We start from the raw sequence: 26799 nt of genomic DNA on the forward strand, positions 1-26799 counted from the left end.
TGGGCCTCTGTACGCCTATGTAGATATTCCATATAAAATCTGTCGTTTCCAGCTACAATAGTCATGTACAACATTAACAATGTCTACACTGCATTTCTGATCAATTTGATGTTATTTTAATGGACAAAAAATAGATTCTTTCAAAAACCAGGAAATGTATAAGTGACCCCAAACTTTTGAACGGTAGTGTATATGAAACTGAATGCCTGGAATCAGACATATATTTGAAATTCATCAGGATGGTACGTTCCAGGGGCCTCATTTATCAATCATGTGTACACTTTAAAAAGAAAAGGTTCCTGGAGTATCCTTTAGGGGTTCTTCAAATTAAAACTGTTGGGGAACCCCTATAAGCTCTGAAGGACCCTTTAAATGGGTTCTTCAAATAACCCCTTTTAATGGATCCTCGAAGAACCTTTTGAAGAACCTATAAGCCGAAATCTGTATGTAAACCATGCATGGGATCATTTCCACCTCACACAACAAGTGTAAGATTTATCGATATGAATGTTTGCTTGAGAGTGTGCGTAATTGTCCGCATAATCACAGTGCCAAGTGGTGGAATAGGAAACTGCTTGTCAATTGTAGAATAGAGGAATTATACGCTGAGTGTACAAAACATTAGGAATACCTTCCTAATATTGAGTTGCATCCCCTTTTGCCCTCAGAACAGTCTTAATTGGTCGGGGCATGGACTCTACAATGTGTCCCAAGCGTTCCACAGGGATGCTGGCCCATGTTGCCTCCAATGTTTAACACAGTTGTGTCAAAATGGTTGAATGTCCTTTGGGTGGTGGACCATTGTTGATACACACGCAGTGGCAACCCACAGTGGCGATTTTAGCTTGTAAATCTTGGTGGGGCAAAAAAAAGTGTAATGCATGCCAGCAAAGCCACAATACTAAACAATACATTAATTGCACTATAACGGTGACAAACGGTGCCCACAAATTGTTAGGGCCTACATAAAGCTGTCCCAACAACAGTCCCAACATCTTACCACTGCTACACCTGGCTATCAGTGGAGCCTTGTCTGTCAGCGAAACAGTTAATTCAGCCTCATTTACTGCCTTTAAAAAAACATAACTGATATGGCTGACTTGCTAAACAAATATGGTTTCTAATGACAGTTGATATGTACAAACTATGGCATAAGGGGACGGCAAGCGGATAAGAGGCAATCCGTAATTTCGATTAAGACAATGAGTGAGCTAGGACGGACGTAGCGTTAGTCAAAATAACAATCTATTTAGCACTTTTGAAATTTACAACGACAGAATTCAGAACATGGCCATTCTTACAGTGTTCTCCCTGTACACCAAGTTAGAACCGTAGGATAATTAAAGGGGGCATAAAGCAGACAATGAAAACTCTCACAATATTCGATGATTACATTTCTCTAAAAACAGGTTATAGGCTACAGTCGAATAGTCACAACACTATGCACAATGAAGAGGGGTAAATAGACGAAATTATTAGGATGAGGCACATGGGCTACTAACATCGTACTACACACCATAAAATTAGTATTACTTTCTTAGCTACTTTTACATGATTTATGAAGTAGCATAAAAAAAAATGTAAACTCACATTGTTGTGCTCGGCTCACTTGAACAGAAAGGTGGCACAGCAGACCTCCGAGTAAACAGTTGTTTTGAGCGCGGCACAAGACATGCTTCATTGACAGCATGAAACTTGGAAAAGAGCCCCTTAATCCCAGATTTGGGACCACACAGCCACTGTCATTGATTCCTTCCAAACCACTCATTGAAGTTGCGATTTCCAACTTGTTGTGTAATGTTTAACCTCTCTAGGGTAGGTGGCACCAAATCGTCCCACCTACGTAACAGCCAGTGTAATCCCGTGGCGCGTTATTCAAAAACCTAAAAAATGCAAAAACTTCAATTTTTCAAACATATTACTATTTTACACCATTTTAAAGACAAGACTCTTGTTAATCTAACCACACTGTCCGATTTCAAAAAGGCTTTACAACGAAAGCAAAACATTAGATTATGTCAGCAGAGTACCCAGCCAGAAATAATCAGACACCCATTTTTTAAGCTAGCATATAATGTCACATAAACCCAAACCACAGCTAAATGCAGCACTAACCTTTGATGATCTTCATCAGATGACAACCCTAGGACATTATGTTATACAATACATGCATGTTTTGTTCAATCAAGTTCATATTTTTATCAAAAACCAGCTTTTTACTTTAGCATGTGACTAGCATTCCCACCGAACACTGCCGGTGAATTTACTAAATTACTCACGATAAACGTTCACAAAAAGCATAACAATTTGTTATGAGAATTTTGTTCCCAATGTTCATAAACTGAACTTCAATTAAACTACTCAGTCTGCACCCCAGAGTTTGTAAGGTTCTGGTTAAATGACACAGACGGAGGCCCAGCCTACAATAATCAACCAAGTTTATTCACGAGAGCTCTGAATATCATACAATGTACACAGCCTTTTATACCTAACATTTGGTCATATCATATGTCATACCCCTTACAGATGCCTCCTCCTCTTCTTTAACACTGTCAATGCTTATTTACAAGTCTTCTCCATCACATACATTGCTTATCATATCCTGCCCCATGTTACATAATCTACTGTAAGCCTAAAGGTTTCTCCCCTCCCTGGGTGGGGAGACCTTCTTCCTGTTATTAGTTTCACAGTGGTCACAAGTTGTCTGCTGTCTGTTAACAGTTCCCCTTTTTCCTTGAATGTCTTGCTTACATTGCTAAATCCTTAAGCTTAAAATTTTCTTACACACACACACACACAGTACCTTCATCTTATAATCACTCGGTTATACATTTTCAGGGTGAAATCATTTAGTCAAACCTTTAATCATAAAGTTTTCATTACACAATTATTTTAAGAATTATAGATACAGAACTCCTCTATGCACTCGATATGTCCGATTTTAAAATAGCTTTTCGGTGAAAGCACATTTTGCAATATTCTCAGTAGATAGCCCGGCATCACAGGGCTAGCTATTTAGACACCCAGCAAGTTTAGCACTCACCAAAGTCAGATTTACTATGAGAAAAATGTTATTACCTTTGCTGTCTTCGTCAGAATGCACTCCCAGGACTTCTACTTCAATAACAAATGTTGGTTTGGTTCAAAATAATCCATAGTTATATCCAAGCAGCGGCGTTTTGTTCGTGCGTTCAAGACACTATCCGAAAGGGTAAATAAGGGTGACGAGCATGGCGCAATTCGTGACAAAAAAAATCTAAATATTCCATTACCGTACTTCGAAGCATGTCAACCGCTGTTTAAAATCAATTTTTATGCCATTTTTCTCATAAAAAAGCGATAATATTCCGCCTGGGAATCTGCGTTTAGGTAAACAGACGACTCGGGCACGCGCCTAAGCCCATAGTACTCTGATCGGCCACTTGCCAAAAGCGATAATGTGTTTCAGCCAGAGGCTGCCTCGATATCGTTCAGCTTTTTCCCGGGCTCTGAGAGCCTATGGGAGCCGTAGGAATTGTCACGTTAAAGCAAAGATCCTCAGTCTTCAATAAAAAGAGCCAAGATGAAACACAACTTGTCAGACAGGCCACTTCCTGCATGGAATCTTCTCAGGTTTTGGCCTGCCATTTGAGTTCTGTTATACTCACAGACACCATTCAAACAGTTTTAGAAACTTTAGGCTGTATTGACACGGCTGGATAAAAAAACATACCCGATTTAATCTGGTTACCACTCCTACCCAGTAACTAGAATATGCATATACTTATTACATATGGATAGAAAACACCCTACATTTTCTAAAACTGTTTGAATGGTGTCTGTGAGTATAACAGAACTCATTTGGCAGGCAAAACCCTGAGACATTTTCTGACAGGAAGTGGATACCTGATGTGTTGTATTACCTTTAAACCTATCCCATTGAAAAACACAGGGGCTGAGGAATATTTTGGCACTTCCTATTGCTTCCACTAGATGTCACCAGCCTTTACAAAGTGTTTTGAGTCTTCTGGAGGGAGATCTGACCGAACAAGAGCCATGGAACGATGATGGCCCATTAGACACCTGGCGCGAGTTCATGTTGGGTACCCTCGTTCCAATACGTTATAAAAGAGTATGCATTCGTCCACCTTGAATATTATTCATGTTCTGGTTAAAAAAGGCCCTAATGATTTATGCTATACAACGTTTGACATGTTTGAACGAACGTAAATATATTTTTTCCCCTCGTTCATGACGAGAAGTCCGGCTGGCTTAGATCATGTGCTAACAAGACGGAGATTTTTGGACATGAATGATGAGCTTTTTTGAACAAAACTACATTCGTTATGGACCTGTGATACCTGGAAGTGACATCTGATGAAGAGAATCAAAGGTAATGGATTATTTACATAGTATTTTCGATTTTAGATCTCCCCAACATGACGTCTAGTCTGTATCGCAACGCGTATTTTTCTGGGCGCAGTGCTCAGATTATTGCAAAGTGTGATTTCCCAGTAAGGTTATTTTTAAATCTGGCAAGTTGATTGCGTTCAAGAGATGTAAATCTATAATTCTTTAAATGACAATATAATATTTTACCAATGTTTTCTAATTTTAATTATTTAATTTGTGACGCTGACTTGACTGCCGGTTATTGGAGGGAAACGATTTCCTCAACATCAATGCCATAGTAAAACGCTGTTTTTGGATATAAATATGAACTTGATAGAACTAAAAATGCATGCATTGTCTAACATAATGTCCTAGGAGTGTCATCTGATGGAGATTGTAAAAGGTTAGTGCATCATTTTAGCTGGTTTTATGGTTTTGGTGACCCTGTCTTTGAATTGACAAAACATTACACACAACTCTTGTAAATGTACTGTCCTAACATACTCTAAATTTATGCTTTCGCCGTAAAACCTTTTTGAAATCGTAAAACGTGGTTAGATTAAGGAGATGTTTATCTTTCAAAGGGTGTAAAATAGTTGTATGTTTGAAAAATTTGAATTTTGACATTTATTTGGATTCAAATTTGCCGCTCTTGAAATGCACCTGCTGTTGATGGAGTGCACCACGGGTGGGACGCTAGCGTCCCACCTAGCCCATAGAGGTTAACTGCCTCCTACACCAACTCAGAAGCTAGAATATGCATATTATTGTTCAGGTTTGGATAGAGAACACCCTAAAGTTTCTAAAACTGTTTGAATGGTGTCTGTGAGTATAACAGAACTCCTATGGCAGGCAAAAACCTGACAAGGTTTCATGCAGGAAGTGGCCTGTCTGACAAGGAGTCGTGCGTCTTGCATCTGTTTATTGAAAAGTAAGGATCTTAGCTGTAACGTGACAATTCCCAGGGCTCCAATAGGCTCTCAGAACCCGGGAAAAACCTGAACGATGACGAGGCAGCCTCTGGCTGAAACAGATTATCGCCTTATCCAAGTGGCCGATCAGTGGACCATTGAATGAGGCGCGTGCACGATTCGCCCCCGTGGAGAAATTTCATTCGGCTGTTTAGCTTATTGCAGATTCCCGGTCGGAATATTATCGCTTTTCTACGAGATAAATGGCATAAAAATTGGTTTTAAACAGCGGTTGACATGCTTCGAAGTACGGTAATGGAATATTTAGACATTTTTTGTCACGCCATGCGCCATGCGCACGACCGTTATTTACCATTCATATAGTGTCTAGAACGCACGAACAAAACAGAGGATATTTGGATATAACGATGGATTATTTGGGACCAAACCTACATTTGTTATTGAAGTAGAAGTCCTGGGAGTGCATTCTGACGAAGAACAGGAAAGGTAAGAACATTTTTCTTATAGGAAATATGATTTTGGTGAAGGCTAATCTTGCCGGGTGTCTAAATAGCTAGCCGTGATGGCTGGGCTATGTACTTAGAATATTGCAAAATGTGCTTCATCCGAAAAGCTATTTTAAAATCGGACATATCGAGTGCATAGAGGAGTAATGTATCTATAATTCTTTAAATAATTGTTATGCTTTTTGTGAACGTTTATCGTGAGTAATTTAGCAAACTGTTAGTAAATTCCCGGAAGTTTGCGGGGGTATGCTTTTTCTGAACGTCACATGCTAATGTAAAAAGCTGTTTTTTGATATAAATATGAACTTGATTGAACAGACATGCATGTATTGTATAACATAATGTCCTAGGTGTGTCATCTGATGAAGATCATAAAAGGTTAGTGCTGCATTTAGCTGTGGTTTGGGTTTTTGTGACATTATATGCTAGCTTGAAAAATGGGTGTCTGATTATTTCTGGCTGGGCACTCTCCTGACATAATCTAATGTTTTGCTTTCGTTGTAAAGCCTTTTTGAAATCGGACAGTGTGGTTAGATTAAGGAGAGTCTTGTCTTTAAATAGCTGTAAAATAGTCATATGTTTGAGAAATTGAAGTAATAGTATTTCAAACGATTCAAAAAATCGCGCCACTGAATTCAGGTGGCTGTTACGTAGGTGGGACGAATTCGTCCCACCTGCGCCAGAGAGGTTAATGAATGTCGCTTTGAAATATCCATTCTAACCGAGAGAGAGAGAGAGAGAGAGAGAGAGAGAGAGAGAGAGAACACGAGGACGAAACTTTCCAACAGAACCAAACTCTCCAATAAAGATCCCGACGACACACTGAGCGTAAATATATATATTGATTGCAATTGTTCCCGAATGAGTGAGCGTTCATGTGCAAAGGATTAGCATATCAATTGTTAATATTTATCAACTCTGTTGTGCCTCCTCAGCTGACCCTTATCACCCTTTGTTTAACAAGCCGCCATGCTGGTTTAGCCCACTAGGGCACATTCCTCTACCATTTCTTTGTAACGATACCTACTGTTTTGTATGCTTTCTGTGAATTACTTAGTTTAGTAAATAAATGATTTTAAGACAATTGATGTCTGGATGACTTAGTGAAGGCTGGGTTCGTGCAGATAACCAACAATTTACGACGTTTGGAATGAGACTGACGAGGTAAAGACACATCATTAATAAACATAAACATGTCTTCAAGTTAATGATGCCAAAGACATGACACTGCTCTTCTGGGACCAGGCCCAAATCCCCGTCATTCATAAGAAGAGGTCAGCGAGCAGGATACCTGACGAGTGGATAATCCGCCTTTACCCGCCATTCTACTGGCAAACGTGCAATCACTGGAGAATAAACTGGATGAACTCCATTCGAGACTATCCAATCAGCGGGACATAAAAAACGGTAATATCTTATGTTTCACCGAGTCATGGCTGAACAAGAACATGGATAATATACAGTTAGCTGGGTTTCCGTGCATCGGCAAGACAGAGCAGCCACCTCCGGTAAGATTGGGGGGTGGGGTGTGTCTCTGTCAACAGCAGCTGGTGCCTGATCTCTAATATTAAGGAAGTCTCAAGGTTTTGCTCGATTGACATAGAGTACCTGATGGTAAGCTTTTGACCACACTATTTACCGAAAGAGTGTTTTCATCTATATTAGCTGTCTATTTACCACCACAAACCGATGCTGTCACTAAGGCTGCACTCAACGAGCTGTATAGGGCCCTAAGCAAACAAGAGCATGCTCCTAGTGGCTTGGGATTTTAACTCAAGAAAACTGATATCTGTTTTACCTCATTTCTACCAGTGTGCAACTTGAAGAAAACTCCAGATCACCTTTACACGGAGACTCATACAAAGCTCCATTTGGCAAATCTGACCATAACTCTATCCTCCTGATTCCTGCTTACCAGAAAAAACTTAAACAGGAAGTACCAGTGACGCGCTCAATACGGAAGTGGTCAGATGGGGCCGATGCTAAGCTACTGGACTGTTTCGCTGGCACAGACTGGAACACACACACACACACACACACACACACACACACACACACGCATATGTTTTGGGATTCATCCGATGTCATTGAGTAGTTTAACACATCAGTCACTGGCTTCATTAACAAGTGCATTGACAACATTGTCCCCACATTGACCGTACGTGCGTATCCCAACCAGAAGTCCAGCCGCACAGGCAACATATGTACTGAGCTAAAGGCTAGAGCTGCCGCTGTTAAGGAGCATGACTCTAACCCGGAAGCTTATAAGAAATCCTACTACACCCTCCAACGAACCATCAAACAGCAAAGCATCAATACAGGACTAAGATCAAATCCGACTACTCAGGCTCTGACGCTCGTCAGATGTGGCAGGGCTTGCAAACTATCATGGATTACAAAGGGAAACCCAGTCGTGAGCTGCCCATTGACGTGAGCCTACCAAACGAGCTAAATGCCTTCTATGCTCACTTCGAGGCAAGTAACACAGCACCAGCTGTTCCGTACGACTGTGTAATCACGCTCTCCGTAGCCGATGTGAGGAAGACAGGTTAACATTCACAAGACTGCAGGGCCAGACAGATTACCAGGATGTGTACTCAAAGCATGCGCTAACCAGCTGACAAGTGTCTTCACTGACATTTTCAACCTCTCCCTGACCCAGTCTGTAATACCTACATGTTTCAAACAGACCACCATAGTCCCTGTGCTCAAGAACGCCAAGGTAACCTGTCTGAATGCTTACCATCCCATAGCACTCACATCTGTAGCCATGAAATGCTCTGAAAGGCTGGTCATGATTCACATCAACACCATCATCCCAGAAACCCTGGACCACTCCTATTCACATACCACCCCAACAGATCCACAGATGATCTCACATACACAAATCTATTACAGAGTACGCCCATCCCAAAGACGACTTTCTAACCCTGGACCATACCATCCTGACATCCTTCTAACACTGGACTGTACCATTCTGACCACCATACCATTCTGACATCCTTCTAACCCTGGACCGTACTATCCTGACCACATTCTAACCCTGGACCGTTCCATCTTGTCATCATACGGTCCAAAGGTCTTTAAGTATACAAATTATTATATAGTAATATATGTATAACACATCAAGTCTCACTCTATTTTTAAAATCCAAACACTTAACTCTGTTGTAAATGGATGATTTCCCGTACTGTAAATTAGTAAATTACAGTATATATTTGATAAATATGGTTTATTATGTGGTAAATTACAGTAATTTTATGTATTAATTGGGTCAGTCTTCAAGTCTGGTAATTCGATAAATACAATTATGATGTTAGTGTTGATCTTTGTATGTATTAAAATTCTGTCTTTTTTAACAATGTTTTTTTCTGTAAGTAATAATTCATGTGTATTGATCGTTATGTTGGTTGTTAGTTTGTTGATTTGGTAAATCAAATAACTAACACATGCATTACATAATTATTGTGTGTATGTTATACCAATAAAATCTCACTTAACCTTACTTTCTTCATTTTAAAAAATGGATCAACATCCTAATGACACATTTGACATATTACACGTTTTCCATTTTTATAAATAGGAATGTTAAGAAAATGTTTTTTTTCTTTTTCAAATCCTTACTTGTAATATTTAAAAAAAAATTACAACACCAATGACTAAACAACCCTAAGTTATTTTCCTCCGTACTCTTAGATGACATACACTGAGTCTACAAAACATTAAGAACACCTGCTCTTTCTGTGACATAGACTGCCTGGGTGAATCTAGGTGAAAGCTATGATCCCTTATTGATGACACTTGTTAAATCCATTTCCATCAGTGTAGATGAAGGGGAGGAGACAGGTTAAATAAGTATCTTTAAGCCTTGAGGCAATTGAGACATGGATTGTGTATGTGTTCCATTTTGCGAGTGAATGGGCAAGACAAAAAATTGAAGTGCCTTTGAACTGGGTATTGTAGTAGGTGCCAGACACACTGGTTTGTGTCAAGAACTGCAGCGCTGCTCGGTTTTTCACGCTCAGCAGTTTCCCGTGAATGGTCCTGTCACGTCCTGACCAGTATAAGGGGTTATTTGTTATTGTAGTTTGGTCAGGGCGTGGCAGGGGTGTGTTTGTTTTGTGTTGTCGGGGGTTTTTGGGTATTGTTCTATGTTTTGTATTTCTATGTTCTTTCTATGTTGTGTATTTCTTTGTGTTGGCCTGGTATGGCTCTTTATCAGGAACAGCTGTACATCGTTGTTGCTGATTGGGAGCCATACTTAGGTAGCCCTTTTTCCACCTGTCTTTTGTGGGAAGTTGTTTTTGCACTGCTATGGTTAGCCTGCAGAACTGTTTAGATGTCGTTCGTTTTTTTCGTTTTCTTGTTTTGTGTAGTGTTCTAAATAAAGTAAATATGAGCATTAAGTACCCGCTGCATTTTGGTCTACTCACTACGACGGCCGTGACAGGTCCACCACCCAAAGGACATCTAGTCAACTTGACACAACTGTGGGAAGCTTTGGAGTCAATATGGGCCGGCCTTCCTGTGGAATGCTTTCGACACCTTGTAGAGTCCATGCCCCGACGAATTGAGGGATGCAACTCAGTATTAGGAAGGTGTGCCTAATGTTTGATATACTCAGTGTATATGTACCATAATAGTATAAGCATAGGTCATACTACAATGTAACTACAATGATTAAATGTCACTATTTTTACATATTGTAATGAGACTATGTTGCTTAGATATACCACTCACTGTTACCCAGTTTGTCATAAGCAAGTTTTTTTCCCCCCCTTTATCATTTTCAAAACTCAAAATTAAAGATATAGAGTACATTTGCCTTTTGCAGGTTTAAAGATACATACATTGGAATTCTTTGCAGAAGCTCGAGCACATTCAGTGCATTACATAGTTTCAGTTCAAACAATCAGCACATCTCATTTAAAATGGTATGCATGTTCTGGAGAAAAGACAATGCTGCCAATTCTAATAAATGTTAAGAACATTACTCTCTGTGTCCAATGATTGCTTTGTTGTAATAATCATCAATGAAGTCAACAAGTAAAAAACCCATGTTGCTTGATGCAGGTTGACATTTATTGGTATGAATCTTGGCTTCGAAGCAGTGCTGAGGGGTCTCCGCTAGATGGGCCAGCCGCAAAATTAAAACTGGCTATATTGTAATAAATTTAAGGTTAAGGTTAAACTTAGGGTTAGGTGTAAAATCCGATTGTATGACTTTGTGCCTCATACAAATAAAAAATGATCAAATTCAAATACATTTTCTGTTGACACTGAAATCACTCCATGTGTATGTGGTTAAGGGTATAGTTAATATTAGAATCCGATTTGATGACTGTGGCTGTGCCAGCAAGTGACAAACCTGCAAATCTGCCTCCAGTACATGAGTCATCCCAATAAATGGTAACCTGCTCCCTCAACCGCATGTGTGAACCATAAGCCTATGGATGGTCATGGTCCAGAACCCAATGCAGTTTAATACCAGACAAAAGTTTGAACACACCTATGTATAACCCTGAATGTACAACCCAGTAATCTGCTTTTTACAAAACAGAAAGAAAAAGAAATGGGACAAAGAGCTATTCAACAGTGGAATATAACTGACTGATGTCTACATAGTTAGTCAGATGTTGAAACACACTTTGCCATCACTCTTTCAATTATTCCACGTATGATTCTTATGCATGAATCCAGTTGTATCTGATCTGTTACTGTAACCTTTCAAAAGGTGTCCTGCTTGGTCATAAAGACCCTTAGCTTCATGGTAGACAGCATTGGCTGCTTTCCCTGCTGCCTCCTGTACTGTCTCTGCCTCCTCTGCTGCAGTAGCTCCTACTATCCCTCCTCTTATTGCTCCTGCTGTAGCAGCGGTCCCAGCAACAACTCCTGCAGCTATGCCTACCCCTGCACCTATGCCTATCTCTGAACCCACTCCAATAAGCGCCGCTGTCTCTCCTGCAATGACTGGTCCTTCTGCATTCGCCATGACTGTTGGCACTGTTTTCATTGAAGCTGCCATCCGACGTTCGACTAAATTAATCAGTGGTTTTGTAGCGAGTGTGAGTGGGATCCCTGTCACCAGTGCCACCCCAAGAAAAGCTCCTACCACAACACCTGTCGTAATCCCTGACAGTTTGATCAGGAGTTTCTTCCACACTCTTTCTTTAGCCTGCTTTCTCATCTCTTCCTGTGTCATCTTTCCCTTTGACTCCTTCCTAAGACTCTCTATCTCTGCTTGTATTAATCTCTCTGCCTCTTGGAGCATTTCGTTGGTGTAGAACCCTCCTCCGTTATCTCTCACCATCTTCTCTATGGTGTTGAGTAACTCTGCTACTTGGTACTGATTCCTGTACTGACCCTGCTGATTGGTGTTCCAGTATTTGTTGTCGATCACGTGACAGCGGCCTCCACATTTCTCCACAAGCTTGTTCAGTTCATCATTCTGTTGGACAAACTTCTCAATGGTCAAACCATTGAGCTGGTCACCATGAGTGAAGAGGACTGTGGCATATTTGAAGGCCTCTGGTGAAAAATACGTCTCGATTTTCGCTACGGCTTCGTTCTCGTGGACTGTGTACCGTTCCACTTTCAGTACAATGAGAAAGGCATGTGGCCCCGGAGCACACTCTGTTATACATTTGACTATTTTAGGTTTCAGCTCCTCTTCAGGGATGTCAGTGTCAAAGAATCCAGGTGTGTCAATCAGGGTGATGTTTCTCCCTTTGATGTTCTTGGTCTGAGCTTCACATGTCTGTGTTGCGGAGATGGAGGAACTGTCTGAGAGGAACACATCATCTTGTCCGAAGATTGTGTTTCCAGCACTGCTTTTACCTCCTCCGGTTTTCCCCAGCAGCACAATCCTGATGTCTATAGGGAGGGTTCATAATTATAACTTCAAATGGATCAATCACATAGTAATAATGTATTTGATTTAAAGGTGAAGTGTTGTAACTCACCTTGCACTGGTCGAGCGCCCAATTCGAACCCTCTGAGATGTAAAGCATTCTGGGCAGTCTGAAAAGCCTGTAGATTAGAACAAACAATACAACTGCAATGAAGGACTGTAATTGATATTATTAAACAAATCTGTAATTATGCATGTATTACACAGTATTATATAACGGCTTCAGAGAATCTGCAATGTGATTGCCTGAAACATACTGAAGTAGTGTTGTCACTATACCAACATTTTACAAATGATTGTCACGTCCTGACCAGTAGAGGGTTAGTTGGGTCAGGACGTGGCAGAAGGGAGTGTGTATTTTTTATTGTTTCATTGATTTTGGCCGTGTGACTTCCAATCAAGCACAGCTGTAGAGGGTTGTGGTTGATTGGGAGTCACACATAAGTTGCCTACGTTTCCTTTGTGTTTCGTGGGTAATTGTTCTTGTCATTGTGGTAGTACCTGACAGGACTGTGGTGGCTGTCAGTTTGTTGTTTTTGTGAAATGCATAGTGTTCGTAAATTAAATATGACGAACCCTAACTCCGCCGCATTTTGGTCCACTCATTCCATAGACAGCCGTTACAGAATTACCCACCAAACCCGGACCAAGCGGCGGAAGAGGAAGGAGCAGCAGGAGTATAGCGTTATGGACCAATGGACTTGGGAACAGATCCTGGACGGAGAGGGACCATGGACTCAGGCTGGGGAATATCGCCTCCCCCAGTGGGAGATTGAAGCGGCGAGAGCGGAGAGGCGCTATTACGAGGAGAGAGAGCGCAACGAGCGCGAGAGGCAGCCCCAATAATTTTTTTGGGGGGGGCACACGGGACAGTCGGTGGAGCTGAGGTCGGAACCAGAGCCAGTCGGGATGAATTTGGAGGTGAGCGAGGGATATGAGACAGAGACTGTGACGGGATTAATGGGGAAATTAGGAGAGAGAGAGATGAGAGAGCTGCTAGTATGGTGCATTAAGTACGGCATTCGCCCTAATGAGCGTGTCGTGGGAATGATGTCACCTGAGGCAGCTCTCCATACTCGTCCTGAGGTGCGTGCTGGTTGTCTGGTAAAGACTGTGCCTGCGCCCAGAAACAGGCCTCCTGCATGTCTTCCTATCCTGGTCAAGCCTGTGTCTCCTCCACGGACCAGTACTCCAATGGGTCTCCCTATCTTGGTCAAGCCCGTTCCTCCTCCACGGACCAGTCCTCCAGTGGGTCTCCCTATCCTGGTCAAGCCCGTGTCTCCTCCGCAGACCACTCCTCCAGTGGGTCTCTCCACCCTGGTCTCTCCTGTGCCACCTCCTCAAACCAGGCCTCCAGCGGGTCTTCCCAGACTGGTGAGTCCAGGGCCTGCGCCCAGAGCCAGGGCTCCGTTATGTCTCTCCAGCCTGGTGAATCCTGAGCCGGAACTGCCACAGTCACCAGAGCTGCCCGCCAGTCAACAGTCACCAGAGCTGCCCGCCAGTCAACAGTCGTCAGAGCTGCCCGCCAGTCAACAGTCGTCAGAGCTGCCCGCCAGTCAACAGTCGTCAGAGCTGCCCGCCAGTCAACAGTCGTCAGAGCTGCCCGCCAGTCAACAGTCGTCAGAGCTGCCCGCCAGTCAACAGTCGTCAGAGCTGCCCGCCAGTAAACAGTCGTCAGACTGCCCTGAACTGCCGGAGTGGCCAGACTGCCCTGAACTGCCGGAGTGGCCAGACTGCCCTGAACTGCCGGAGTGGCCAGACTGCCCTGAACTGCCGGAGTGGCCAGACTGCCCTGAACTGCCCGAGTGGCCAGACTTCCCTGAACTGCCGGAATGGCCAGACTGCCCGGAGCTGCCGGAGTGGCCAGACTGCCCGGAGCTGCCAGAGGTGCCCGCCTGCCAGGATCTGCCAGGGTGCCCTGCCTGTCCTCCGGCCCAGCCCGAGTGGCCCTCCTGCCCTCCGGTACAGCCCGAGGGGCCCTCCTGCCCAGCCCGAGGGGCCCTCCTGCTCTCCGGCCCAGCCCGAGGGGCCCTCCTGCCCTCCGGCACAGCCCGAGGGGCCCTCCTGCCCTCCGGCCCAGCCCGAGGGGCCCTCCTGCTCTCCGGCCCAGCCCGAGGGGCCCTCCTGCTCTCCGGCCCAGCCCGAGGGGCCCTCCTGCCCTCCGGCCCAGCCCGAGGGGCCCTCCTGCCCTCCGGCCCAGCCCGAGGGGCCCTCCTGCCCTCCGGCCCAGCCCGAGGGGCCCTCCTGCCCTCCGGCCCAGCCCGAGGGGCCCTCCGGCCCAGCCCGAGGGGCCCTCCTGCCCTCCGGCCCAGCCCGAGTGGCCCTCCAGTCCTCCGGCCCAGCCCGAGTGGTCTGTCTGCCAGGGTCAGCCCGAGTGGCCCGTCTGCCCGGCGCAGCTATCGGCGCCACCAAAGTGGGCGACGCCGAAGGTGGAGCGAGGTCCACGTCCTGCACCTGAGCCACCTCCAGGATAGGTGGGTTGGGGAGGGAGGGTGTAGCACAGTGCCGTCGGTGACGGCAGCCACCCTCCCTTCCCTCCCTTATTGTTTAGGTGTTCCCGGGTCTGCACCTTGGGGGGGGTACTGTCACGTCCTGACCAGTAGAGGGTGTAGTTGGGTCAGGACGTGGCAGAAGGGAGTGTGTATTTTTTATTGTTTCATTGATTTTGGCCGTGTGACTTCCAATCAAGCACAGCTGTAGAGGGTTGTGGTTGATTGGGAGTCACACATAAGTTGCCTACGTTTCCTTTGTGTTTCGTGGGTAATTGTTCTTGTCATTGTGGTAGTACCTGACAGGACTGTGGTGGCTGTCAGTTTGTTGTTTTTGTGAAATGCATAGTGTTCGTAAATTAAATATGACGAACCCTAACTCCGCCGCATTTTGGTCCACTTCTTCCATAGACAGCCGTTACAATGATACGATACCAGGCCAAGTATCAGTGGCCTAGGATTCTGTTCACCCAGTCCCTCGGACACTTGTTCACATTTTCTAAACGTTCTCCAAAAACCTGTCACTGAAATTCACACTCTACTCAATTCAACCCATTAAATGTAACTTCACACTGTTCAGTGTATAATAGAATACTGCATAGAATGGCAGATTTGCTCACATTTGCCGAGGCCTAGCTGTGATTTGACTGGAGGAATGGCAGGAACATGCACATGCATAATGATCTGTCATTATGTCAGTAAGGGGAAAACACTGCATGAAACCTTCTTTACTCTTCAGTTTACACAGACACACACACACTTTCCCACCCTTCCTTACACTCTCTCGGTCTACCTCACTCTCAGAAACACACACATCATTCTCTCTCTCTCTCTCTCCCACACATACACACACGGCTCCCAACTTCTACAAAGTTATGCAACAAACAGAATAGCAGGTTGTTTGCTGGCTAGGTAACATGACTGAACAACGTTGTTTGTTATCAAACCAATAATTAGCGACCTGGGATTAGTTTAAAATGGCCCACAACATGTTTTTTTTTCAAATTATATAAAATCCTTGTGAAATCCGATAGAAAGAAAAAAGTAATTTCTGGTAATATGGGTCATATTTTCGTTAACCGCTTAGGCTAGAGACAAGCCATTTTATTTGCTGTAAAGCTGCAATCATGCCTGTTTCGAAGTGGTGCTCCATTTTCCCTCTCTGCCACTCGGAGGCTGCATGACAGTGAAGTTGCAAAGTCTACTCAGACTGGTCTCTGCTATTGGTTATAATAGGCAATGCAATTATACAATGTAACAACCATGCTCGCTTTGCACGCTGCTCCAATGTAATAAGTGTACAAATCTAACAACAGAAGACTCACCTGGGTCTTGATCCCCGCTCGCGGTCACGGCTAGGTTATCCTGTTGGGGCTACAGGTTAGCAATGAACCCCGAGTCGGGATTGCTAACAAGGCTGGAAATTCAAAACATCAAAAATCTAATAATTTCAATTTCTCAAACAATCAACTATTTTACACAATTTAAAAGATAAACATCTCCTTAATCTAACCACATTGTTCGATTTTCAAAGAGGCTTTACGGCAAAAGCATAAAGTTAGATTATGTTAGGACAGTACATAGCCACAAAAGTACAAACATCCATTTTCAATTCAAGGTCAGGCGTCACCAAAAGCAGAACCAGCTAGAATTATGTACTAACCTTTGTCAATCTCCATCAGATGACACTCCTAGGACATTATGTTATACAATACATGCATTTTTTGTTCCATCAAGTTCATATTTATATCCAAAAACAGCATTTTACAGTAGCGTGAAATTCAGATTTTTTTCTTCTCTGAAATGCTTCCGGTGAACATAACAAAATTACTTTTCGAAAACATTGGTAAATTATAATATTGTCATTCAAAGAATAATATATTATCATCTCGTAATTGCTACCGAATGGCCAGATCTCAAAATAACTTTACTGGGAAATCACATTTTGCAATAAACTGGGTGCTATGCTAAGAACAATAAACTATGCTATACAGTTAGCATCATCTAAAATCGATAATAACATTGTAAATATCCCCTTACCTTTGATTATCTCCATCAGAAGGCAGGCATCCCAGGTCCGGAACAAATGTGGTTTCTTTTGACAAAGTTCATAATTTATGTCCAAATAACACCAAGTACTTAGCGTTCATTATGCTCCCACAAAACGTGGTGGGGGGAGTGTAAAATCACGCCGAAAAGCTAAAAAAACCTAGTAAATAATCTATTTACGTTCGTTCAAACATATCAAATGTTGTTTAGCATTAATCTTTTGGTCCATTTTTAACGTTAAACATCAGTAATATTTTCACACAACCTATCCTATGTCTAGATAAACAATGATGACAAACTCACGCTTCTCAGATTTATGCGCAGGCGCAAAAAAATGAAGTGATGACATGTCAACTTCCTTGGATTCTAATTTGCTCTCTGTTTATCATAGACGCTTCAAACAACTTTATAAAGATCGTTGACATCTAGTGGAAGCCGTAGGTGTTGCGAAATGAATCCTTTCTCACTATGGTATCTATAAAACAATGACACTAAATAGTACAGTCACAAAATTCAAATTTTTTTAATCTGTTTTTCACAGGTTTTTGCCTGCAATATGAGTTTTGTTATACTTACAGACACCATTCAAACTGTTTTAGAAAATTCAGAGTGTTTTCTATCCGAATGTGTTAATAATATGCATATCCTAGCTTCTGAGTTGGTGTAGGAGGCAGTTAAAAATGGGCACATATTTTTTTCAAAATGTCTCAATACTGCCCCCGAGCCCCAACAGGTTATATATTTTTTAAACTGACGGAGGAATAGACGCGCAAGAAGTGTGGACAGAGAGAAGAAGGTGAGTGAGGGCTGGTAGGGGATGCTGAGAGAAGCAGGTGAGTGAGCACTGGTAGGGGATGCTGAGAGAAGCAGGTGAGTGAGGGCTGGTAGGGGATGAGGCTGGCTGATTACAGCTAACACACTGATATGCGCATGAAAGTGAAATGGATATAATTGGACCAGCACATATAAGAGACTAGTGGCTGTTGCTTCAATTCAACTGAATGTATAAACAAAACAAACTTTATAAACATTTTATACAGGCGCCAGCTGGTTCTTTAGATCGGTAGGGCTGAAAAAGTCAGTAGTATCGTATGAAACAGCACGAAGTTCTACTAAAACATTGGAATCATAAGAATCATGACAGAGGGAGACTGACAGACAGAGAAGGGGAGAGAGAGAGACAGAGAGGGGGAGAAAGAGAGACAGAGAGGGGGAGAGAGAGAGAGAGAGAGAGAGAGAGAGAGAGAGAGAGAGAGAGAGAGGGGGACGGACGGACGGACGGACGGACAGACGGAGAGGGGGAGAGAGAGAGACAGAGACAGAGAGGGGGAGAGAGAGGGAGAGAGAGAGAGACAGAGAGGGGGAAAGAAAGAGATAAAGAAAGAAAGGGGTAAGAGAAAACGGAAGAGAAAGTGTAAAAGAGAAAGGGAACATTGAGTCAGTATGAAGTCAACCTAATTCACAGAATGTTGTTGAATCAAGGCTGTGGCCATGTCAGTGTGTCTCTCTCTTACCTCCTGCTTCTCTATGGTTCCCTGGATGATCTCCACCTGGACACAGACCTCTGGAGCGGCTGTTCCCCTGGCGGAGGCAGCAGTGGTATCTCTCTGAGGAGCATCTGTAGTGGTGGTGGTGGTGCTGGACTCTAACTCCCACCTAGAAAACTCCATCTTACCCTGTAACAGCCTATCACAGGCCTCCTGCATGGCTCTCACTGCCTCTCCACTCACATCAATCAGAGTGACCTTGGTAAGGATGCGCTGTTCCCTCCCAAAGTCCCTCACTGCAGAGACTATGGCCTCAGAACACACCTTCAGAGGAACGCCAAATATCCCCGAGCTGATGCAGGGCATGGCCAGGGTCTGAAGTTCGAGGGTCTCTGCCAGATCCAGGGCTGCCTTTACTGTCTTCTCCAGCAGAGGGCGCTCATTTCCACTGACGCTGCCACCTACTGGTCCTACCGCGTGCAGCAGCATCTTACAAGGCAGATTCCCTCCTGTGGTCTCTACCACTGTACCTGTGGGTACTCTCCCTATCTGCCTAATCAGATCCCTGCTGGCCCGCTGTACCTCAGGCCCCCCCGCCCGGCTCAGAGCTGCAGCCACGCCCCCAGCATGATCCAGATCCTCATTGGCTGCATTCACCAGTGCGTCTGCCCGTTCCTTAGTGATGTCACCCTGACAAACAACTACCTGCAGCCCCCCCTGGAGGTGATAGCTGGTGGCTGTGACGGTCTCCTTACGTCTTGGTCCGGCGCCTGCTTCACCGACTACGCCACCATGGTTCTGTTGAGGACGTCCCACAACGCTTACACTGGACTGGTCTCTCAGAAAGGCCCTGATCTCCTCCCTCAGCTCCTGAACCTGCTTCAGGTGGCCCAGCAGCTGCAATCTAAACTCAGGACCATACTTGGCTACCACCCTGCGTCTGCTCTGGTTCATCTCCTTCACCTTTTTCTCAAGTTTGGACTTCAGTTCAGCCTGGAGGGCAGCACAGTTGGGCAAGTTGATCGTCTCCTCCCCAAACTCCCCCAGCAGATCCTTCTCAGCCTGGTCCAGTTTCCCAGAGGAGAGGGAGAACAGACGGAGCTCTGTGTCCCCCAGCTCTACCTCCACATGGAGTCCCAACCCCAGCAGACTGCTCAGGTTCCCAGGCCTCCCATACTCCTCCCTCAGGAAGGACAGAAGGTGGAGGGACACCTCAGGCACCACCTTCTCCAGCACCAGAGAGATTTTATCTGTAACCAACTGTCTGGCTGTCCGGACTTCACTTGCTGAACCCTCCAGCACCAGCTGAGCTGAGTCACCGCGTGTCACCTTCACCCCTGGAACAACCTCACCTAGATCCTTCTCTATCACTTTCCCTAGAAGACGGAGCTTGGCCTCTCCCAGACGACAGATGGTGTTGATCTTCTGCTTCCCTAAGCTCAGACAATGAAGTACATGTTCTTGACCACAAGGTGGTAATGTTTCCACTTGGAGCAAGTGGTGAATCTAGAGTTGAAAAACAATTGCAGGGTATTTGCAGGGTAATTCTACTGTAATACTGATTACAGTACTTTATTATTTTTCTACTTAAATAGGTTAATGGATTTATTATTGCATCCAGCTGCTTTCTGGGAAATCTGATGTTTTTCCATTTTAGTGACTGGGGTGGTATTTTTCATTTTACTTTAACATGATTTTATTTAGTTAAAATGACTTTTTCCTCAATATTACAAAACCACACATTTATAACTCACAAAGTGGCAAACATTCAAGTGTGGGCTAACAGTGCAAACTCAACAACAGTGCATTGACATCGGTGTATTTTGACCTCTTGTTGTGGTAGATAAACATCATATCTAACAGGATGTGGGACTCAGGGTATAGGTGTGTCTGTATAGTCTGGCCTCACCTCCTGACTGCTGACTGGGGAGGTTGTTGTGGGTGGAGACTCCAGGCTGCCTCTCAGAGTGAGGGAGAGAGGTCCTCCAGGCATCTCCAACACATGATGAGCTTTCTGAAGTACCCTCTCCTGGACTGGAAGAGTTACACAGTCAAAATGAGTTGTTGTTGTTTTTGTTGTTATTGTAATGTAGTAGTAGTAGTAGTAGTAGTAGTAGTAGTAGTAGTAGTAGTAGTAGTAGTAGTAGTAGTTGTAATAACAACAATAATAATAACAATAATAATAATGATATGCTTTACTGTATTTATTCATCATTTTGCATTTAGTCCATATCTTGAAGATTTAGAGGCATAGGAGATAGGCACCTGAGAAATGGCGATAATGGAGCAGCTGCATCCCCACTTTAAAAAATAGGGGGGCAAACATATGTTTTGCACCCCCACTATCTTAACAGAAATGTATTATGATCCATTGGGTAATTTGTCCTTTTCAATGAATAGTCATGTTTTGAGCTAGTCTGTATTAAACGATATACAGTACCAGTCAAAGGTTTGGACACCTACTCATTCAAGGGTTTTTCTTTATTTTTGACTATTTTCTACATTGTAGAATAATAGTGAAGACATCAAAACTATGAAATAACACATATGGAACATTTTAGATTTTAGATTCTTCAAAGCAGCCACACTTTGCCTTGATGACAGCCTTGCACACACAGGCTTAGGAGATCTTATTTATTTTTCATCAGCTAACGTCACTTTTGTGAATCTTTAAGCATTTATGTAATAAAAAAAAGCTAATAAAGCACAATAAAGGCTTCATAAATATTATCTCATACTATAGAACAAAACTTATAAGGTATCTTAAGCCTGTGTTAACCTCAGACCTTATTTCAACATTCTTTGCCCATTTATTTTCCAAGTAGGAATGGCTGAAAGAACCAGAGGTAACTCATTTCCGGGTTTTGGGATTACAATCTGTTGAGGTCTATGAGTAGCTATCAAGTAGATAATGAGAAATAATTAGTAGGCTTAACTTTAATATACAGTGCATTTGGAAAGTATTCAGACCCTTTGACTTTTCCCACATTTTGCCACGTTACAGCCTTATTCTAAAATGGATAAAAAAAAAAGAATAATCCTCATCAATCTACACACAGTAACCCATAATGTCAAAAGTAAAAGCAGGTTTTTTAGAAATTTTAGCTAATCTATTACAAATTAAAAACAGAAATACCTTATTTATATAAGTATTCAGACCCTTTGTCATGAGACTCAAAATTGAGCTCAGGTACATTAATTTCCATTGAAACTGGCTCTAACCAGAATAGAAAGAGGAGTGGGAGGCCCCTGTGTACAACTGAGCAAGAGGACAAGTACATTAGAGTGTCTAGTTTGAGAAACAGACGCCTCAGAAGTCCTCAACTTGCAGCTTCATTAAGATGGGCAACATAACACAGACACTGGACAGGGGAACTCTGCCTAGAAGGCCAGCATCCTGGAGTCACCTCTTCACGGTTGACGTTGAGACTGGTGTTTTGCAGGTACTATTTAATGAAGGTGCCAGTTGAGGACTTGTGAGGCATCTGTTTCTCAAACTAGACACTCTAATGTACTTGTCCTCTTGCAGTGTGTGTGTGTGTGTGTGTGTGTGTGTGTGTGTGTGTGTGTGTGTGTGTGTGTGTGTGTGTGTGTGTGTGCGTGCGTGTGTGTGTGTGTGTGTTCACGCAGGCTACCTGCTGTTTGTGTCTGTTATTGAAAGTGTGTTGATATTACTTGAAAATGTATTGGCTGGAACAGATTATGATGATGACTTAGCGTAAAATAATTATTTTCAAGATTACTGGTTCCATGACCCTCTCCCAGGAAACGGTCAGCTCGAAAAGGAGCAAACAAGAAGAAAGAAAACATCAGAGGACCACTAGCGGTTCTGGGGGGGGGGCAGTGCCCCTGTGACAACAACTTTGGACTCCCTTGTGGAGTATGAAATAGTTTTTACATAACTAATTTTTGCTATCGTTCTTTTTTTACATATGTTATTAGACAGTGGCAACGCATATCTCAGGTCCACAATATCAGATGACAGATTAAGCAATTTAGGTGAATTAAGTATTGAGTCAAGGAGGGCAAAGGCCTTGAGTCTAGATGAATTTGCTGATCTTTTTGCAAAAAACCCCACAAAAACCGGAGAATACAGTTGATGTGACCTGATACTGAATATGTAATGCAAATGAAAATTATAATGGAAATGCAAATCAATTGTTGAATGATTATGAACATGGTCTTTTGCCTGCTAATGCCTGCAATGCAGTGAAGAAAACAATATGACAACAATACCGTCTAATGTAACTGGCCCCTCTAACAGTACAACCTGCCCCAGCTTGGCCCCCCGAGTTTAAATGGTCTAGAACCGCCACTGCAGAGGACATCTTCATTATTTCCTTGATAGTGTCACGTCCTGACCAGTAGAGGGAGTATTTGTTACTGTAGTTTGGTCAGGACGTGGCAGAGGGTATTTGTTTTATGTGGTCCAGGGGTTGTGTGTATTGTAGAGGGGTGTTTTATTTATGTGTTCCAGGGTTTTGGGTGTATGTTCTGGTAATTGGTATTCTAGGGTTTTCTGGTTTGTGTATTTCTTTGTTGTCTGTGTGGCTCTCGATCAGGAACAGCTGTACTTCGTTGTTCCTGATTGAGAGTCATATATAAGGAGCTTGTTTTGTGGGTAGTTGTCTTTAGCACTGCTGTTGTTATTATAGCCTGTTAAACTGTCTTCTGTCGTTTTTTGGTGTTCACTTTATTTAATAAATAATCAAGATGAGCATCCACATTCCTGCTGCGTTTTGGTCTTCTCTACCCAACGACAACCATGGCAGATAGTCAGCAAATCTGCAGAGAAAACCTTTTAAAGTTCCTAATACTTTTTGTTAGATGAATATAACATTGTTTTAATGTTATTGCTGGGGCTTCAACAGCATAAAAACGTTAATGGGGTATTTAAGAAATAATTAGCAGTAGGCTGTATCAATATAAATACAGGAACTGCCTTTCACCACATATTAAAAATTTTTTTTAAAAAATATATTTTCTGCATTCAGAATTTCTATGGATAACTGACTGCAGTGATACAGTTCTATAAGGATCATGGTGTGGCCCCAAGGAAGAAGTGTGGTCGTTGTTTCGCCAGCAAACGGGTGAACTTCCTACGAGGACATTCAGCGAATTGTCCACTATGTCAACAACTCCGCTGATCTCCACACGATGTCGTTCCCAGGACTCTGGATTTAAGAGGGCAGACTGACATATGAGACCAAGGTCCCCTGTGTGGTTAACAACAAAACTTTGATGCATGATCATGGTTTTTTTCCTAAATCTTGATAATTACATTTGTCTCAAATTATTCCATCTTAGATGTTTTGCATATGCCATTGTGCAATGATTTTGTCCAATAAACAAACTGTAATCATGTTGTCTGATATTGATATATTTATCTTTCATCACTGTTTCAGATCAATGTAGTGCTGGCAACAGCATCTCCTGCAAAATCTGGACGCAGCTGCTCCCAAATATCGTAATTGGAAAACCAATGACCGACCACTACTGGTACTGCCAGCAAAACAACAACGCCATCTACAGCAACTCCACCTCTTCCTGACCATGTAAAATCTGTGAAGCTGCGATAAAAATAAAATAAAAATATTGGGCAAAACGATATTGTTCGTCAAATGTTCGATTTCATTTACTCATTGGCATGGGTTATTTTGGCCACATTCTTAAGTTTGGCCCGTCAATTGATGACTGTGGGTGGGATTGTCAGGGGAGAAGCAGGGTATTTGTTAGTTACAGAATTGGTAGGGTTTCACACCTGACAACTAACCACTATGGGTGGGGTTTTAGGGGAATGGAGTAGAATAGTAATCTAGTCATTAAAACAATTTTTTAAATGTTATATATTGTGGAAAAACCTAAGAAAAATAGTTGTGTGTTCTGTTCATAAATATGGATTCCCCCTGTGAATAAACAGTATAGAATTGTAATAAATGGTTTTTAAAACGCTAAAACAATTTGCACCCCCACATTCAGACAAAGTCAGGCGCCTACGGCATAAACTAGGGGAGTTGTGATAAAATCAATAAAGTCCTATACATCTATAAAGTTATTAAAAGTTATTAAAACAACATGTCTCTTCATTTTTAGATTGATAAAGTACTGTAGAATTAATCAATACAGTCTAATGAAATGCCTAAGCAATGCATCGTGCATGTCTGTCTGCATGTGTGTAACCTGTCTATGTGAAAGTGAAACTGAAGACTATACCATATTTATTTGTTGCATATGTCTGACAAACATTCTGATTTAACAAATCCTCCTAGAAAGTTTAAATATTATTGTTTTATGCAAGTGTAGGGCTATTCAAATAATACATATTAAACAAATAGGCCATAGAATAAAACATGTATTTATGAAATGCAATTGTGAACCGGCTTTCACTTATCAACCAACTTTCGAGTAAGTTATATGGTAAAAAAGGCACTCAATATCCGATCACTTCACCGAAACATTTGCATACCTTTCTGGTCAATAAACGCGATCTTGTAAACGTTGTCACCAACTGATTGTACTGGTCCACAATCTGCGCCACCGGATTTACGGCGAATTTCAAAGTACTTTTTAATCTTCTCTTTCTGTGATGTGTCCAGAGTCTGGCACTCGAAGAAAACAGGGTATTCCATATTATAAAGTAGCCTGACTATTACTTGTCGTTTAGAAAGAGCAAGTCAGTCGACCAAGGAGAATAACGATATAAAAAAATAGGGGAGCGTTGTCATAAGTATTTTATTGCTTTGGGCGGGTTGTGTTTTTCTTTACTGGACACAAGGGTGGTTTTCGTCAGTGGTGTTTTTGGCTGGTTTACATGCAGTCTAACTTTCTATCCTGCCCTCTATCCATATCTGCAAAAGGCTAATTGTCATGTGTTATATAGACCAGAAAGGTGTGACATTTTATAGGCAAAGTGATCGGATATTGAATGCCTTTTCTTTTTACCATATATCCTACTCGGTTCATATGTGGAAGTTGGTTCATAAGTGAAAGTCAGCTCATAATTGAAAGTTGCTTTTTCAATATATGTTTTAATTCTATGGCCTATTTGATTAATATTTATTATACACTTGGATGATACAATAATATTTCAACTTTCTAAGAGGATTGTTAAATCAGAATGTATGTCAGACATATGCAACACATAAATATGGTATAGGCTTAAGTTTCACTTTCACATAGTATGCAGACGGTTATGAACGAATGCATTCCTTAGGCTTTTCATTATATTAATTCATTCTACAGTACTTTGTCAATCTAAAAATTATGAAACGTTGTTTTATGATAGGCTAACTAGCAATCATACCACACATAAAAGCATTCAAAGCTGCATCCATTTTTATATGAATAGGCGGAAAGGGGGCTACCTAAATGAACTCACCCCATGCGGTATAAATGTGCGCAACCGCGACATTCAAACTAGGCTGCAAAGAAAACTAATGGGACTGTAGCGACTGTGTTGACTTTAAACTATGGGGTGTGAACTACATTTCTATTCAAGCGTTGATCGACATGGTAATGGCTCTATAGTATTGGAGACAAGTTGAGAACTGACCCTCCGTTACATCGTGACGTGTCATGCCGTAACGTACAGCACGCATAAAGCAACTATTTCTGTCTTACAATCTCTCTCCACCAGGTGTAGCACTTCTCTCACCGTTTAAAAACAAGAAGGGGACAGTGACGGGGGTAAGGGGGGATACCTAGTCATTTTTTGCATCATCACTGCAAGCGATCATGACTCTCAAAAGCCGCTGTTTACTTCTGAAGATCACTTTAGCACCGCCCTAAAAACCCGATTCCAATTCAACACAAACCTTCAAATAGGTTTGTAATGACACATTATATAAACTCTTTATAGTGTTTTATTTACCTTTTAGAGGCAATAAGGTGGTAAGTTGGAAGTTGCCCCCCGTTACTCAGTAACCAAAGTCTTATCTACGTTCACATGCCATATCTGTGATCATAATCAACTTTCTACAGAAAGGGGATATTTTCAATACATTGGCCCAACACGTGAAAAATCACGAGACTGTCACTTGTATGTTTCAGGATTTC

At 42.5% G+C, this 26799-nt stretch overlaps 1 protein-coding gene across 2 annotated transcripts; it reads right to left on the minus strand.

Moving 5' to 3' along the window:
* Window positions 1-10629: 10629 nt before the first annotated feature.
* On the minus strand, window positions 10630-26270 carry LOC106577830 (uncharacterized). Of its 2 annotated transcripts, none has more exons than XM_045700499.1 (5): window positions 26123-26270; window positions 20654-20778; window positions 18772-20250; window positions 12772-12838; window positions 10630-12682 (listed from the first exon to the last, which is right to left on the minus strand). In XM_045700499.1, the coding sequence occupies exons 2-5, from the start codon at window positions 20735-20737 to the stop codon at window positions 11472-11474; spliced, it is 2841 nt and encodes a 946-aa protein (XP_045556455.1). In that variant the 5' UTR covers window positions 20738-20778; window positions 26123-26270; the 3' UTR covers window positions 10630-11471. The 2 variants fall into 2 exon arrangements, with proteins under 2 accessions (XP_045556455.1, XP_045556453.1); XM_045700497.1 differs by lacking the exon at window positions 26123-26270 and adding an exon at window positions 25211-25517.
* Window positions 26271-26799: the final 529 nt, after the last annotated feature.

This window comes from Salmo salar, chromosome ssa18 (genome assembly GCF_905237065.1).
Source record: "Salmo salar chromosome ssa18, Ssal_v3.1, whole genome shotgun sequence".
Lineage (NCBI taxonomy): Eukaryota > Metazoa > Chordata > Actinopteri > Salmoniformes > Salmonidae > Salmo > Salmo salar.

What these genes read in the sequence shown, in the direction of transcription:
- LOC106577830 (XM_045700497.1), bottom strand. Translation starts at nt 25,373, where the DNA reads ATGGAATACCCTGTTTTCTTCGAGTGCCAGACTCTGGACACATCACAG. An exon ending in CGCGTTTATTGACCAGAAAG is followed by an intron (nt 20,779 to 25,210) that starts GTATGCAAATGT and finishes TAACTCTTCCAG; the next exon opens with TCCAGGAGAGGGTACTTCAG. An exon ending in GAACCATAGAGAAGCAGGAG is followed by an intron (nt 12,839 to 18,771) that starts GTAAGAGAGAGA and finishes TCTAATCTACAG; the next exon opens with GCTTTTCAGACTGCCCAGAA.